At 35.1% G+C, this 16,259-nt stretch overlaps 5 protein-coding genes across 5 annotated transcripts; 1 reads left to right on the forward strand and 4 right to left on the reverse strand.

The window, feature by feature from the left end:
* Positions 1-3,544, forward strand: LOC21409890 (enhanced ethylene response protein 5). Its single transcript, XM_010091735.2, has 12 exons — positions 1-438; positions 608-701; positions 800-889; positions 1,169-1,234; positions 1,453-1,542; positions 1,631-1,687; positions 2,032-2,093; positions 2,201-2,288; positions 2,507-2,583; positions 2,671-2,745; positions 2,841-2,946; positions 3,039-3,544. The coding sequence occupies exons 1-12, from the start codon at positions 134-136 to the stop codon at positions 3,168-3,170; spliced, it is 1,242 nt and encodes a 413-aa protein (XP_010090037.1). The 5' UTR covers positions 1-133; the 3' UTR covers positions 3,171-3,544.
* Positions 3,545-4,671: 1,127 nt separating this feature from the next.
* On the reverse strand, positions 4,672-8,242 carry LOC112090328 (glutamate-rich WD repeat-containing protein 1). The gene is made up of 12 exons (XM_024161420.1): positions 8,173-8,242; positions 7,915-8,078; positions 7,409-7,487; positions 6,936-7,118; positions 6,739-6,837; positions 6,481-6,646; positions 6,277-6,383; positions 6,010-6,149; positions 5,848-5,926; positions 5,345-5,460; positions 5,117-5,234; positions 4,672-5,024 (listed from the first exon to the last, which is right to left on the reverse strand). Exons 1-12 carry the CDS (start codon positions 8,218-8,220, stop codon positions 4,893-4,895), a joined length of 1,431 nt encoding a protein of 476 aa, XP_024017188.1. The 5' UTR covers positions 8,221-8,242; the 3' UTR covers positions 4,672-4,892.
* A 2,216-nt stretch (positions 8,243-10,458) lies between these two features.
* Positions 10,459-12,140, reverse strand: LOC112090343. The gene is made up of 5 exons (XM_024161476.1): positions 11,966-12,140; positions 11,317-11,883; positions 11,094-11,210; positions 10,792-10,859; positions 10,459-10,631 (listed from the first exon to the last, which is right to left on the reverse strand). Exons 1-5 carry the CDS (start codon positions 12,071-12,073, stop codon positions 10,628-10,630), a joined length of 864 nt encoding a protein of 287 aa, XP_024017244.1. The 5' UTR covers positions 12,074-12,140; the 3' UTR covers positions 10,459-10,627.
* A 219-nt stretch (positions 12,141-12,359) lies between these two features.
* Positions 12,360-13,444, reverse strand: LOC21409892. Its single transcript, XM_024161491.1, has 6 exons — positions 13,330-13,444; positions 13,198-13,254; positions 13,063-13,114; positions 12,851-12,924; positions 12,644-12,774; positions 12,360-12,539 (listed from the first exon to the last, which is right to left on the reverse strand). The coding sequence occupies exons 1-6, from the start codon at positions 13,352-13,354 to the stop codon at positions 12,399-12,401; spliced, it is 480 nt and encodes a 159-aa protein (XP_024017259.1). The 5' UTR covers positions 13,355-13,444; the 3' UTR covers positions 12,360-12,398.
* A 661-nt stretch (positions 13,445-14,105) lies between these two features.
* LOC112090341 lies at positions 14,106-15,823 on the reverse strand. Its single transcript, XM_024161474.1, has 2 exons — positions 15,529-15,823; positions 14,106-14,531 (listed from the first exon to the last, which is right to left on the reverse strand). Exons 1-2 carry the CDS (start codon positions 15,638-15,640, stop codon positions 14,191-14,193), a joined length of 453 nt encoding a protein of 150 aa, XP_024017242.1. The 5' UTR covers positions 15,641-15,823; the 3' UTR covers positions 14,106-14,190.
* Between the last annotated feature and the right edge of the window lie 436 nt (positions 15,824-16,259).

The following is a 16,259-nucleotide window of genomic DNA, read 5'->3' on the forward strand; positions in this document are numbered from 1 at the left end:
AAATTGAACGTCGTTTTGACCATCAGAAGAAACGACGCCATTTATTTTCCCTCTAACTCTTGCCACGAAGACTGAAACAGCAGGCATAACATTTCGGTGAAGCTCCGAAGACTGAGGAACAGAAATTAGTAGAATGGCGCACGTTAGCATGGGGGAGGCGCACCGTAGAATCGCGGACTACCTGAACCGTTTCGCCGACGCCGTTTCGTACCAGGACGGAGCATCTCTGAAGAAACTCCTCTCTCTCTCCTCCAACTCTTCCTCTCTCCTCTCCCTCGCCGACGCCCTCGCCGTCTTCCACGACTCCAATCGCCTGATCAAGCAATCCGACAAATTCTCTCACCTCGCTGAGATTCTCCTCCCTCTCTTCCGCGCTCTCCACAGCTACCGCATCGGAAACCTCGTCGACTCCTACCAATCATATGAGAAATCGGCCAAGTATAAACCAACGATTTCGATTATATAGTATATACATACATATATATATATATGTATATATATACACACACACACACACACACACACACACAGATATATATATATATATATATATATGTTTGTACATATGTATATTGTGTGCGATTGTTTGGTGATTGTGAAATTGCAGTGCTTTTATTCAGGAGTTTCGGAATTGGGATTCGGCGTGGGCTTTGGAGGCCTTGTATGTCGTTGCTTATGAAATTAGGATTCTCGCGGAGAATGTAAGCTTCAAAGAAATCTCTTTTTTTTTTTTTTTGAATTAGGGTTTTGAAGGATTTAGAAAGGGATTAAGCAATGCTGTTTTGATTTTGGTTTTTAGGCTGATAGGGAATTGGCTTCAAATGGAAAACTTCCTGAGAAATTGAAGGCTGCTGGTTCTTTCCTCATGAAAGTCTTTGGTGTTCTTGCTGTATGTTTCTCTCATTGTGCTTTGTTTCTTTGTATATGCTTCATTTTTCTCTACCCTGCTCTCTGATTTGATCTTTTTTCCTGCCATAATTAACAAGCAAAAGTTATTTGGTTATGCTTATTGCATCTAGATGGATATTAAATTTATGAAAAATTACCCAAGCATGTTTTTTTTTTCTTCCCAATAATTGTAAGTTGTGCATTAAGAAGTTGAATTTGTGTAATGGTTAAATTTCTTGAATTGTTACTGTAAATGAGTTAATGGGGTGTCATGTTCTAGGGAAAAGGCGCAAAACGTGTTGGAGCATTGTACGTGACTTGCCAGCTCTTTAAGATTTACTTTAAGGTGATATTATATTTTCTTCTTTCTTAATGTATTTGTGTTCCGCAGATATTCATTTGTAATTTCTCTCGTGGTTTATTATCATACCAGAGGAATAAAAAAAATTCAGGAAAAATATTTACCTGACGGAAGTGTTTATATATCTTTCAAGTGCTTGAAATGGTGCAAGCAACATCAAGATCACATTATGAAAACTGAGAACTCTTTTTACTACCTTACAGCTTGGTACAGTTCACCTTTGCCGCAGTGTGATAAGAAGTATTGAAACTGCTCGGATATTTGATTTTGAGGAATTTCCAAAAAGAGATAAGGTCGGAATTGGCTTCTCTCAAATTCGTCTTTTCATACTTTGTGCTATGTATCTGCAAGAAAGTTCACTGTTATGGGATGTTTATTCAGGTCACCTACATGTATTATACAGGCCGTCTGGAAGTTTTCAATGAAAATTTCCCTGCTGTAAGTAAACTAAATCCTTTAAAATGATTTTTCAGTCAGTTGTTGTTTCATTGCTTGTGGTGGGGATCTAATTTTTAGAGCCTCAGGTTTTTGTGTATGGTTTGAATGGTTGAGCGTCGATTCCTGTTTATTGCTAGCATTATAGCTTCTCTCTTTACATCCAACTGTGAAGTGTAAACTTTAATGGAGATAAAGATATTTTCTTGCTGATTTGAATTTCTATCATATTGAATTTATCTTCGTTTTAACTATACAAATTTCGTTGCTTGCACATGGAAAAGTGTTGGGAAATTGTCTTTCTATCAGGTCTATTGTTCACAGAATTTTTTCTCATGACCTTGCAGGCTGATCACAAATTATCATATGCTTTGAAGCATTGCAATCGCCAAAGTGAAGCAAATATTAGGTTTGGTTCATTTGTTCTAGCTGCATCTATTATGCATCTGAGAGTAGAATATTTTGCAAAATGTATGGCATTTATTGCTCACATTTTCATCCTTGGAACTGGGACAGGATGATATTGAAATACCTCATACCAGTAAAGCTTTCAATAGGCATCTTACCGAAGGATTGGTTTTTGGAGAAGTACAACTTGGTTGAGGTATAGCATTCCTTTTGTTTTTGTTTTACCCTAGACCTTGGAATTATAATGTCTTTACTGCTCGATGTTTCTTTCAGAAGATGTTCTTTGTTACCATGTTGCTTTATTGCCGTACTCCTAGTTCACGTTTGCGGGTTTGTTATCAAGGATCGACCAATTTTAATTTGATATGGAAATTTTGTTCCGTGCATCTAACCAATAACATTCTTGTTTTACAGTATAGAAATGTTGTACAAGCTCTAAAAAGAGGTGATCTCCGTCTCCTTAGACATGCCCTACAAGAGCATGAAGACCGGTATGTTTTGGAGGCATCTTTCCGAATGCAGACATTTAGTTGTAGGAATTTGCATGGAACTGAGATCTGACTCCTCTGCCTTATCAGGTTCTTAAGATCAGGTGTATATCTCGTCCTAGAGAAGCTCGAACTCCAAGTCTACCAAAGACTGATGAAGAAAATGTAAATTTCCCTCTCTCGTCTAAAGTTTGCTAATTCGATTGATGTCCTATGATGTCTTGGAAAATCTTTCCTGATAACCTGTGCTTATGATACAGTTACATAATTCAAAAGCAAAAGGATCCAAACAAAGCCCACCAACTGAAATTGGAAATAATTGTCAAAGCGTTGAAATGGCTTGAGATGGACATGGATCTCGATGAGGTATTTGCTTCCTCCTAACTCCCGCGTCATTGCCATACCATCTTTTCTTTCCCCGGCAGTTTATCTGATCAGATGTGCCTTGTGATTTGCAGGTAGAGTGTATCGTGGCGATACTAATATACAAGAATCTCGTAAAAGGCTACTTTGCTCACAAGAGCAAAGTAGTGGTTTTAAGCAAGCAAGATCCTTTCCCTAAATTAAATGGAAAGCCAGTTAATTCATAGAATTATTAACAAAAAAGTAAAACTTTAGTATTGCTATTCAGATGGCTTAGGCTTGGGTAGTTCCATTAGATGAAGCGTTTGTTTCGGATTAGGTAAGGCGGTCAAATCGTCCTGCGATTTAAGGCTTCTTATATAGTTGATGCAAAAAACCCAGCTTCATTTTTGTCGTTAGTTTGAAATTATCAGTATCCTTGTGTGTTTTTCTCAGATCTGGAATATATTAACTCGTGTACTCTGCAACTTCTTTTCTCGCGCATAGATTATTCAAATCATAGTGATTAGGGCCTGAAGGTGAAACTGGTCAAGAACAAACTTGGTGCAGCCAGTAAATGTTAGAAGAACAAAAATAGGGTCTGGTGGTTTGATTGAGGAAGAAAACGATAACAAGGAAAAGGAAACAATCACAAGGAAACAAAGAATACGAATAACGAACACAGATTCTAAAATACTTACATAAGAAAGATCACATAAATCAATGATAATAGCACATAAAATAAGATCACATTTCGTAGTGATTCTCCTGTTTTCTCATTAAGCTTCTTCGAGTAGTGATTTGATTTGGTCGTTTGATTGTTTAGTTTGATAGTGATAAAGAATTGTTGGTTACATGTGTATGGAACAGTTTATGGGAGTTGAACAATCAAATCAATACTGCAGAAGAGTGAACAAGCTTTTGAGCTAAAATTATGAGTTTCTATTGAATGAAGCAGAAAGATTGTAAAGTACATTTATAGCATTTTCCTTGTTTGAATCCTAATAAGACTCAAACTAATAATCATAATAAAACTAGTACTAATTTAAAAGACAAGTTATAATGATAAAACTCAAAATAAATAGCCTTTTTTATAGGAGATATTAAGAATTAAATTCTTCATTTATCAGCACTAGTGCACTACCAACCATTTTGCTTAACACCTACACGTCATTGTTTTTTTTTTTTTTTGGTCTTTTGTTAGTTAAATACGATTGGATTTCTTTTTAAAAAAAAAAAAAAAAAAATTGAAATACATAAACTTCGACTCTGCAACGCACTATTTTTGGTTTAATATAATACATAAGTTGCTACAAACATGCATCAACGATTTTAAATATTTTTCTACCAAAAAACGGACATATTTATTTACTAGTAGATTTATAGTGAGATTGATCTATTTTACTAAAATTTTAGCTATTTAAAGTATTTGAAATCCCTCGACCCATTCCCTATTGTTTTTTGCCATACCGAACAAATCACGGATCCTAAAATCTTTCCAATAATCCCCTCGCCCCACTACCTTCTTCAACTTTTCCTTCCTACCAAATAAGAACTTAGATTTATTGATCAACAATTAGATAAAATAAGAATATATTACAATCAGAGAAGTAACTTGCATTCCGTTGGATACATCATTGCAGCAAACATCTTACGAGATTGCCAGAAATGGATACTTCCTTTTTTCTTTTTTCTTTTTTTTTTTGCTTGAACCCAGAATTACATTCGTTGTTTACCTAAATCTCAACATTAAGCAAAATTGACATCTCAAATATATGAGAAGTTGAATTCAAACAGACACAAGCTCAAATACATAGCTTTGGACTTATCCAAAAAACGGGGAGAGACTACTTTTTGCACCAAATAAGGGGAACAGGAAAAAAACTAGGAGGGAAACAAAAAATAAATAAAGACACATTCATCCATCATACAGAAGTAATTTGGAAGCACACGTTTTGGATGTACAGCTTTCAAGCAGCATCTTGCGGAATTAGATTTTGTATGTTTGAAGGCATTAGAATGTTGAAACCATCACCTGCAGTAGATATGATCATTCCCGGAATCTGAGAATGCCAATGGAGCTCTTTGATGTCTTTTTGTCCCTGTACAAAACAATGAAGGACGATGAGTTAACTCGCTAATCGACAAGCAACTTAAATTTACTGGTGAAGAAGTTGGAAGAACAGTTGGTTACCTGATGAACAAAAAGAAGTTGAGGAGGTAAATCTTCTGGGGCATGCACTTGTTCTTTGGTCTTGGCTTTAAACTCTACCTCCTCTTCCTCGTCTCTTTCCAAGGAAAGGTCCCATATTCTGGAATTGAAAACCAGAAGAGAAAAGGGAAGTTATTTGATATTACAGGTTAGAAAGTCAGATCATAAAATTATCTCATAATTTTTATTTGTCCTGCGTCTGTTACTCACGTCAGCTGATTATCGACCGATGACACAGCCAAAGTGGAAGCTTCGTGTGGGCTCCACTCAATAGATGTGATAGGATGTTTATGATAAGCAAAATGCGCAACTACAGTATCTTTTTCCTGCATACAAAGAGATGAAATTTTAGTTCTAGATACATCAACAACTGAAAGGAGATTCCATTTTCATACCAGGTCTTATGCAACATTCTATTTCATTGAGCTACTGATATAAAATAGTGCATAATGACCACGTTAGAGTCAATCCAAAACCAACCTATCATATACAAAACTCGACACACCAATTATCTAACTTGATCAAAATGAGATTCATAATCTATTGTCAAAAGAGTAGGGACGATATACTTTTTTTTACTAATTTTTCCCCTTTTCTGACCATTCAGTGATCCAAAGTAGTGTTGCAGAAGCAACAAAGAGAAAATTGTAGAAATCTTGTCTCAAGAAAGATGAAAAATTGTAAACATTATCCAGCCTACTAATGGTGTATACCTCGCTCTTAAGCGATCTGAGATCATGAATGGAAAACGTTCCGTCATCACTTCCAGATGCCAACATACAACTGGCCAACCTAGTCAGAGACAAGTGATAAATAGGTCATAAAAGGAAATACAGAGAGGCATTGATACTAAAGAAAAACAGTGGCTGTCAGACCTGTTCCATGAAATAACGTTAACATCTGCATTATGTGCCTTAAAAGACTCTACTGGCTTCTTCCCTAAGCGAACATCCCATATTGCTATATGACCATCAACAGAACAAGAGGCAAATATATCCGGTTCTGTAGGGCTCCACTGCACGGATAAAAGTCAGAACCAGGATGGTTAAAACATTGAATAAAATAAAGGAAAATTAAATAATGACCTGGAGACCACATTTAAGACCGAGAAAATATTTTCACTTCACAAGTTCAAAGCATACTTGTAGATCTTCTACACTGGCTGCGTGTCCAATAAATGGAGTAGTATCAACCTTCCAAGTTGTATCAGATGTAGGTTCCCAGAAATGAATGCAGTTCTTGCAGTCACCTTCATTCAACAAGTCGCTAGATTATAATTTTTCCATTTACTAAAGCAAAAAACAGCAAAATGATATGAATGGGAATCTGAATAAACTGAATAGTACCGGACAAAAGCCTTCCAGGTACAATTGGACTCCAGTCTATAGCATAGCCCTCATCCTTATGCCCGTATTTAATTAGTGGAGCCTGATTAAAAACTGAAGCAGCACCCTGACTCAGGTCCGATTCCGATTCGGTTAAAGCATTAAGGTGAGAGCTGAAGTCCCATATCTGCATAAAAAAGAATAAAAGTGAAATTACATCAAAAGTATAACCTAAATAAGATGACCAAGTCCAAGTGTTCTAACAATGCAAAGTCCAACCTGCACATGACCTGTATCAGCCCAGGATGCACATATATGAGGCCTCTGTGACATAGCACGTATACGATTAACACCTCCTTCATGAGCTACCTTTCGCAACTGTAGATGCAAAGAACAAAAGTTAAGGATCCACATTAAGTAGAGAAGAAACCTCATCAAGAAGAATTTAGTAAATATGGGTGTATAGAAAATATTGCCTGCAAAATTGGTTCCCCAGATCCACCACGGCCCTCATCTTCACTTTCCGATTCACTATCACTACTGCCACCCTCCATATTAGATCCATCAGCGGTGGACATTTCAGGCACTAGTTCACGTCTTTTCCCAGAAATGTTGGATATTTTAAATATTCCTATGGAGTTCCAAGCAGCTTTCTCCGCCTGCAGGAAAAGATTGAATAATTATTGAGAGTTACAAGAAAATTAAGAAAATATATTTCTAGAAGAAAACAAGCTTAAGCACTTGTTTCCCAATAACTCATATAAAACAAGCAGTCTGATAATTTTTCACCAAGAAAACAAAACCTTGTGCGACTACACAAGGAAAAACCAGGATTCATACTCTTTTTCCTTCTCCTTTTTTACAGACTTGCACCGTTCCACGCACAATATATACACAAATATTTTCCAAGATATATACGCATACAAAAATGAATAAAAGTAAACCTCACCTGGGTTCCTGCGACCATATATACTGTATGTGGAAACTCTGTCCGAACTAACCCCAATGTATCACGAACGATATCAAAACTGTCAAGTAATTCGATAACAACTTCTAAATGGGACTTTCTTAATCCAAATGGAAATTTAAAAAAAAAATAATAATAACAACAATAATAAATAAATAAATAAATAAAAACTGCTCAACTTCCTTTGGCTTTCCTATAAAAATGGTGTCTACTAAGCAAAGAAAACAAAATCCACTCTTCTTAGTCCCAAACAACCCGTTTTTCAATCTTATTCCCCTCAAATTTTCATCCGAATAATCAAAATAACACTATAGACAAAAGAAAAAACACTTAATTTCCGAGAAATCAATATAAAAGTACTACTCTTTGACGTAGTTAGGCCAATCAACGTCCAAAACCAATCTCAAAATCTAAACTTCATATTAATTTCCCAAACTTTCCCCGGAATTCAAAATCAAAAGAAAAAAAAAATGAAAATCTTACAACACCTCAAACAGGGCCATCCGATATGGAAGGCGTGAAGAGAATTGTACGCCGAGCGATCGCACTGGAGCTCTTCACCTTCCTCGAGCTTGTCCACGCCTGGTTGCCACACCTTCGCCGGCATGGACGGCACCGAAGACGACGACGAACCATCTCCTTTCTTCGAACCCTAATTGGAAAGAAAAATTTTGGCGTTTATTGTCGATTCAACGGAATTAACAAAACCTAAGTGCTGGAGAAGTAATGGAATCGGGGAAACCGACCGTGTTCTTTCGCTTTGCTTTCTTAGGGTTTTTGATGCTCCGAACCATCTCTGCAATGCCGGCTCAGGCCTCAGGGGTTTAAGGTTGAAGGAGCAGGGCTTTAAGTATTGGGGTCATATTTACTGATAACTCCCCGAAGATTATACTTTATCTCACTTTAGTCCCCATTTTTCACTTGGAGATTTTATTTATTACCCACTATTTTTTTTTATTAAATTGGCCATTTCAACTCGTGCCTCGTGACCATTTATAAACAGTATTTTGGTAAAAATATAAATAAATTAATTCTAAAAGTAGTTCTAAAATAAACATGTTTTCATACATCGTTTGGTAACGTTTTCCTTTTAAATTTTTTAAACTAAAAACAAATACATTTTATTTATTTTTAAAAAAATGCAAAAAAGATTGGAAGAATTTGTGATAAAGTTTGAAGATAATCTTTAGAAGAAACAAAACCTTAAATCATCAAACAATTCAGCCTCGTTTATTTTACCGATTTGAGTTTAAAATTATAGTTTTATTACTGTAAAAAGCTCTCAGAAACAATCACATCTAACTTTTTTACTACAGTAAAAAGCTTTCACATAAAATCACATCTCAACTCGAATTAAAAACTCGAATCTACGAACTAAACGAGCTCTTAGTATACTGTTAACAGGTACATAAAAAATAGAGCACATACATGACTTTTTAGTATCTCTGCTATCAATTGGTGTCGAAAATTTCATTGCACTAAAGTCACATTAAATTACAATCAAAACATAAATTCAGTAGACAAAACACAATCAAATAATAAACTAATGAAACAAACACGGATAAAATACATCGTTGATGCAAACCTAACTCAAATTAAAGAAGAAAAAACGGACCATAAATAACAATGATAATGCGCTTTTGATGGAGAGATACCATTAGAGTATGTTTGGTAGGAAAGAAAAGTAGAAGGAAGGAAGAAGGTGGAGGAATTTTGGGAGGGAAAATGAAAATGTAGGTTATTTGGTAGGAGAGAAAAGAGAAAAGAAGAGAAAATGGAGTGGAAAATAATACATGTGGGCCCCACCATTTTTTTTCTTTCCACAAGTGGGTAGAAAATGGGGACAACTCATTAAAATGAGCAAAGTTACTAAACTATCATTTTCTCCATCAACATCCAAGTAAAAAATTTAAGGGTATAAAAGTAATTTACGAGTAAGATTTTTTCTTTCCTCTTAATTTAACTTCCAATACCAAACAAGTGAAGGTAAGCTCATTCATTTTCTTTCCATCTTCTCATACCAAACAACATAAAAGAGAATCAATTTCCTTTCCATCATTACTATTTTCTATCACTTCCATATTTCCTTTCTATCATATTTTCTTTCCTTCCCACCAAACATAGCATTAATGTCCAAAACAACGGTAAAAGGTTAAGCACAATGACGGAAGAACCATTGTCGATATGCCTATGAACCAAAGAATGTGCACCAACCAAGTAGCCCAACGTCAGTTCACCACCAAATATTTTTGACACCTGATGATGCGCCACACCATTAGGGACGAGACCTCAAAAGACTAAGGCCTCATTCGTTTCGCTGATTCGAACTCAAATCAGCGAAACGAACGACGCCTAAGAACGTTGGAGAAGGGGATGGTGCCATCCAAAATACAAAGCATAGAGTCTAATGACATGTTCAGCAACAGTTAGGACACTAATCAGAACACTCATTTTTCTCTCTCTCCCACACTTCTTTAGTCAGAATTTTCAGGCTCGTTAGTTTGCTAATTCGAGTTAAGATGTGATTTTATGTGAGAACTTTTTACTGTAATAAAAAAGTTAGATGTTACTGTTTTTGAGAGCCTTTTACTGTATCAAAACTCAAATCAGTGAAATGAACGAGACTTTCTTTTTAATATTGGAAATTCGATCATCTTTCTTTTTTTTTTGGTTAAATTTTTTGGGATGTTGTACAGAAGTATAAATCCAAAATTCAAAAATACTATGGGCCCGTTTAAATCGCTTATTTGAGTTGAAATATGACTTTATATGAGAACTTTTTATTGTAGTAAAAAAGTTAAATGTGAATGTTTCTAAGAGTTTTTTACTATAGTAAAATGCAAATCGGTAAAATGAACGTGGCCTATAGTTAAGAGAACATATGGCGCAATTGAATGTGGTTTGCATGGCTATAAAAGGTTACAAATTGTGAAGGGAACCAAGTACCAACGAATAATAACCATACGAGTATTATAAAAAATAACAAAAGATAGTTAAACGAGAAAAAAAAAATTACATATTGTGTATGAACACAAAAATATTTCCTGGGAGCCTTAATTTTCCACAATTTATTTATTTTGTTCAACTCAAAAACAATTTTGAGAAATGTATCGCACATGGTGTTATAAACAAGAACTTAACAACACAATGGTTCTATACAAACTTCACCCCAATGACTGAGGACCATAGCACCAGCTAATTTTATCTGCAAAATATCAAAAAGAGAGACAGAAAATTAGCATATTCAAACACATTAACGGAAACAAAACGGTTTTCTTACCAAAAAAATACAAAATTACTTTATAAAAACCATATTTAGCCAACTTAAAATAGTAATATAGTGTTTTGTTCGCTTTCTATTTTACCTGTTATTTCTTTGTCTTGTAAGGAGAACAAGGACTCCAAATCCCACCATAATTGCAACTTTCACTAGCTGAAAAAAAAATGACAATGAACAAGAAAAACTATTAGCACCATTTTATTTCCAAGTTCCAACTAGTTTCTAGATGATCTCTTTCAGAGAAATAACATGAACTCCTTTTCTTTTTCTTTTCTCTTTTTTTCATTGTTAATTTTCTAAAATCTGAACTGAAATTCTGAGGTTTGCAAGGCTTTTCCCCATAATCAATAATAAAACCTTTATAGTTCTTAGAAGATAAAATATAACCTGTCCAACCGGTCCTGTAGAAGATTCAACATCTTCACTCTCGGGCTTTGATTTTCTTGCTTTGTGAGTTTTCTTGCTTCTTTTAATCTCATTTCTAGTGCCACCATTGTCATTGGACTGAGATAATTAGGAAAACATAACAATTGGATGTTTAATAAAGGAAATCTCATCATTTGATTTCTTAAGGCAATTTTGAGTAGCCAAGAGTCTGGAATAAAGATACCTTTTCTGGTATGGAAATGTTGACCTTCCCTTGACGAACTTCTGACTTAATAGAACCATAACCTCCCACGAAATCCATCAACTTCTTACCACCAGTTGTTACGCAGAATCGTCTCATTTGATCGGGGAATATCCATGCACTAAAGCTGTCAAAGGAATCGTGCATATCTTCATAGTGCTCTACTGGTCTCAAGTTATGGGTTGTAATTTCTCTCATGGTAAAACTTGGTGAAGTTTCGGAAGAAATTTTTGTTTGACTTTTGCTGGAATGTTGCCTATCACTGACATTATCGACCGCTGAAGACGTTGTGATCATTGGCGTTCTAGTCGAATCTCCATGAGATTTCTCTTCCTCTGTGGCTAGTTCCTTATGTGTAAATTTGAGTTTACTCTTTGTACTTGTGTTGTTTGTGCCTTTGCCTCTTACTTTTGTTGTGCTCAACTCCTCCAACTGCACACTGCCTCTCATTGTTTCTGTGTTCTCTGTCTTCGCTTCCTTCGACTGAGATCCAATCTTATTCGATTGTACTTTTGTCGGCGGTGATGGTTTGATGTGAGATTTCGTATCCTGTTAAAAGATATTGTTGTGAAACATTTATAATAAAGAAAAGATGTTTATCAGATTTTTGTTAACAAAATAAGATATATACCTGAGAAAGATTACTTTCAAAGGCACTGATCATATTCCTGACACTGCTAGGAATCCTCTCTAGAGAGCTTCTCTTTCTCGAATAAGAACCCGATTCTGAACTTCCCATTGAAGATGGTGATTCATTTGAGTGAACTTCTCTGCTAGCAATCTTAGCAGAAGGTAATTGAGGCTCAACTTCCTCATCAGATTGCTTGTCAATGAGTCTACTTATATGGATATGATCAACATCTTGTGACAAAGGAATGGCTGATGATGTAGCCTCTTTGTTTCTATCTGCATCGTTCTAAAACAGGTGAAATCACCGTTAAAATGAATCCAACCAAACTTTTTAGTTATCCTTTTCATAAAAATTGCTTTTTTTTTTTTTTTTGGTATTATCCTCCTTCCTATTTTCTTGTTATGCTCAAATCTCATTGAACTTTTTTTCCCCCTTATTGAGTATGCGACATCGAACCTGAATTCTCATGGCACGACGATGAAGCAACTTTAGTATCATCATTAGGACTAACTTCTACACTACTAGTTCTGCAATCAAGAAGCTCACCATGTTTCTTTTTCATAGCAGATTCTCTCTACAAGCAAAATGAAAACATATGCTAAAAATAAGAAAAAAAAACATATATACAACATTATCATTTAGACAAGCAATGAGGTAAAAAAAAAAAATGAAAAATACCATCAAGCGAATTCTGTTGCGCTCATCTTCATTGAGTACAAACTGGAGCTTCATCTGGACATGTCCACCTCCTTCAAGGGGAAAGATGTCATCCCAAATACCTTTCTCAACTATTAATTTGGTTTCAACACCTGCCCAAATTTAAAGACATAAATACCCAATTATACACATAAAATTTGCAATTTGGATAGATATATATTTACGTACCTGCATGTGATATTTCATTGCCCTCTGAATCCTGGATGACAACGACCAAATTGTCTCGGAGGGTTGTCAAAGGGCTGTAACACAACAGAATCTGTATATTGTTACCAAAATTGAAGTAATTGCAAATAATAATAATAATAAAAAATAATAATAATAATCACTAAAGTAAAGTGTAGCCTTTAGGAGTGACACTTGAGCATTGTGATTATTACAAGGAAAGTTCTCCTTTGTCCCAAGTTTGGTACCCCTTTTTCCCCATGGAAACTGCATTTGCAATGAAATGTTCAATCGTGTTAATATATATTTAAACAGAAAAGTGAAGTTAAAAGGAAGGGATAATTGAGTACCTTTTATTGAAATTGTTGAAGAAGGTGATGAGAATGGAAGGTCCATGAGTTCCAGAACTGGCATGAGATGAAAATAATTAGTAATAGCTTTTCATGTTTGAATTGCAGTTTAAAAAACATGGTACTTAGTACCTGAAACTAAGATAGTTCCTGGCATAGGAAATATAATTTCTGCTTAAATGTTGACAAGAAGAGAAAACCAAGATTTGCTTTTTGTGATTTCAGCTTGTATTTTTGGATATTTAGCTCAAGGGACTGAAACAGTTTCTTCTCTGTAGAGCATGACTTGAGAGAGAGAGAGAATTGGGAAATAGGGATATTGGATTGAAAATGTGGATGTGGTTCGGCAAAAGAGATAGTGGGACCCTTAAACCTTCCAAAAAATTTATTAGCCATCCCACAAAAGCTAGTAAAGACAAATCTCTATTTTTGTCAGGGGTCTTCTTTAGTCTTGACTTTTAAGCCTTGAGAACGAGTTCCTTCCAACTACTTTAACTGGGGAAATAGAGGGTGTTTTTCTGTCTTTGTTTTGTTAATATATCAGCTACACGGTTTGGTAATATTTGAATGCATTTGACGATTAAAGATATTACCCTTCAGCCCAAATTGATGAGTTTATCGTTTTGAACCCAAAACAATAAACACATCATATAAAGAATTCTGTGTCTAGACTTTGGTTCAAACTTACATACTTTTAAAATTTTCATTTCAAACAACAAAAGATTCAATAGGAAGCTGTTTCTTGTAATTTTTCTTCAGCCAATATATATATATATATATATCATCAATAGGAATATCTTGCTCACGAAGGAAAATTTGGAACCCAACATGGAAATATAGCCAAGTATTCCAAGAAGAATGAGAACACATTGACATTCAAATTGAACGAAAAAAATCTCCATCCTGAAGCAGATGAGCACAAAAATATACGAGGCTCCTTCTGTAGTGTCTTTTCTCTAAAGAACTTTCCTGAACTGAGAAAGAATAGAAAAACTAGAATTTAGGTATAGTTTTTGCGCGGATGAACTGTTTGAGTATGGCCTTATCCTCGTCGATACGCTTCTTCTCTTCAGGATCTTTCGGTTTGATTTTCCTTTTCTCTTCCAACATCCACTTGAAAAGTTCACGCTGCTGATCTTCAGGGATCAGTTCTCGAACTTTCGCATGTTCCACGGCTGGTGGAGGGGGTGTCGGCGTATCATAAATTGGCATTGTTTTGATGTTAGAAAGATCAACTTCCTCCTCTGCTTTGCTGTCTTTAACACCCTTTTCTGAAGCTTTGCGATTATTCTCTACATGGGCATCTTTCTTCTTAGGCCTTGCAAACATGTAAGCTGCAAAGAATGCAAATGCAAGTAAGCGAGCTCCTTCAGATGAATTTGAGCCTTATTGTTTTACTGAAATGTTACTCCAACTAATCAACGTTCTTAGAAACATAGAAATAATCCAATTGCGGACTTAAATGGCAGGACTGTGGACTAGTCATTTTCCTATAGGAAATAAAAACAAAAAACACTTAGGACCCATTTCATATACTTAAACTCAAATCATTAATTCTACTACAGTATTTTTCTCTCACAAAAAATTTTAAATTTCAAACGTCAGAATCAAGAATCATGATTTGAGTATAATATCACCACCAGCACACAAACATGCATGCACACACACACACACCAAGGAAGGGTCAAGAACCATAACATCTAAGCAAAATTATTCTCAAGGCAAAGGCCAAGCAAGAAGCAAACAAAAGGACGCAAAACCCTTTTTTTTTTGGGGAGGGTTTTAAGTGTCTTCAGAATATCACAAACTGGTTACTTCTCTAATTGTAGCCAAAGTCTCAAATGCCAAATTTTCCAGTCCTTACAGATGAAGTTGAACCCTTTTTGTATGTAACACTAGGCTAAAATAAGATCATAAAGTTTGCAACAAAAAAGCTACGTTGGGCATGTACTATAAACAAGCATTTTGGCCAGTATTAGGTGTTTATACAATCCCTTCTAGCACAAAACAACATTAAAAAAAAAAAAAGAATCTTATGAACACATTATTATTATTAGTTCACTTAACACTTAATAGCAGTTATTTATTTTGAACAAACATCAAACACATATTGCGCAAAACCCAAAAGGAAAAAAGAAAAAAAAAAAAAAAAAAAAAAAACCCCCCACAACCCAGATCACTCGAATGAAATGAACCCATTACTCAGAGTAAATAAAAAAAAAATCGACTTCAACAACCACATTTGTAAAAAAAAATAATAATAAAAATTGATTGATTAACTGAAAATGAAAATAGTGAGCAACGCCATAAAAACTAAAGAGCAACAAGAACCTCCGAGAGCTAGATTGGAGATCAAGAGAGCTCGCCAAATGAGTTTGTTGCGCCTGGTTAGAGACTCTTTTGGAGGCGAAGGTGGTGGTACGGACGAATGTGGCTCCGCCATTGATGAATGCCAGCGACTTTTGGTGTTTTTTGTTTTTTTTTGGGTGGGGTTTTCAGAGGGACTTTTGAAATGGCCTGTTCGAGAAGTTAGTAATAATGATAATAATCAGTTAATTATTGATTTCCAATTTCCAGTATGTTCTGGTTCTGGTAACGTTATTCAAACTGATGATTGCTTTACCAAATCTTTTGCGGTTGTGGAGGTTTTTTTAGGTTTAGTTCAGTTTGTCACAGAGGAAATGTGCACACATGAAAAGACGACGTCGTTTCTAAAAAAGAAGGTGACAAGTCTTGGACCCAATTTTTTTTTTTTTTCGTTTTTTGTAAAAACAAGGAAAATAACAGAAAATATGTCAATATAAAAAGCTTAAGAAAGTATATAGGTCAATTTTTAGTTATAGAAATTAATAGGTCATAACTTGTCAAGTTATGGTTTATAACCAGATAAATTATGGATAAACTTGTCAAGTTATGGTTCATATAACCAGACAAGTTATGGACAATTATGGATAATAACTTGTCAAGTTATGGTTCATAATCAGACAAATTATGGACGAAAACAGTAATTTGACCTATTTATTAACTTATGTAAACTATTGACCTATTAATTTTAATTCATC

The sequence above is a fragment of the Morus notabilis genome, unplaced genomic scaffold, assembly GCF_000414095.1.
Source record: "Morus notabilis unplaced genomic scaffold, ASM41409v2 Scaffold329, whole genome shotgun sequence".
NCBI classification, from domain to species: Eukaryota; Viridiplantae; Streptophyta; class Magnoliopsida; order Rosales; family Moraceae; genus Morus; species Morus notabilis.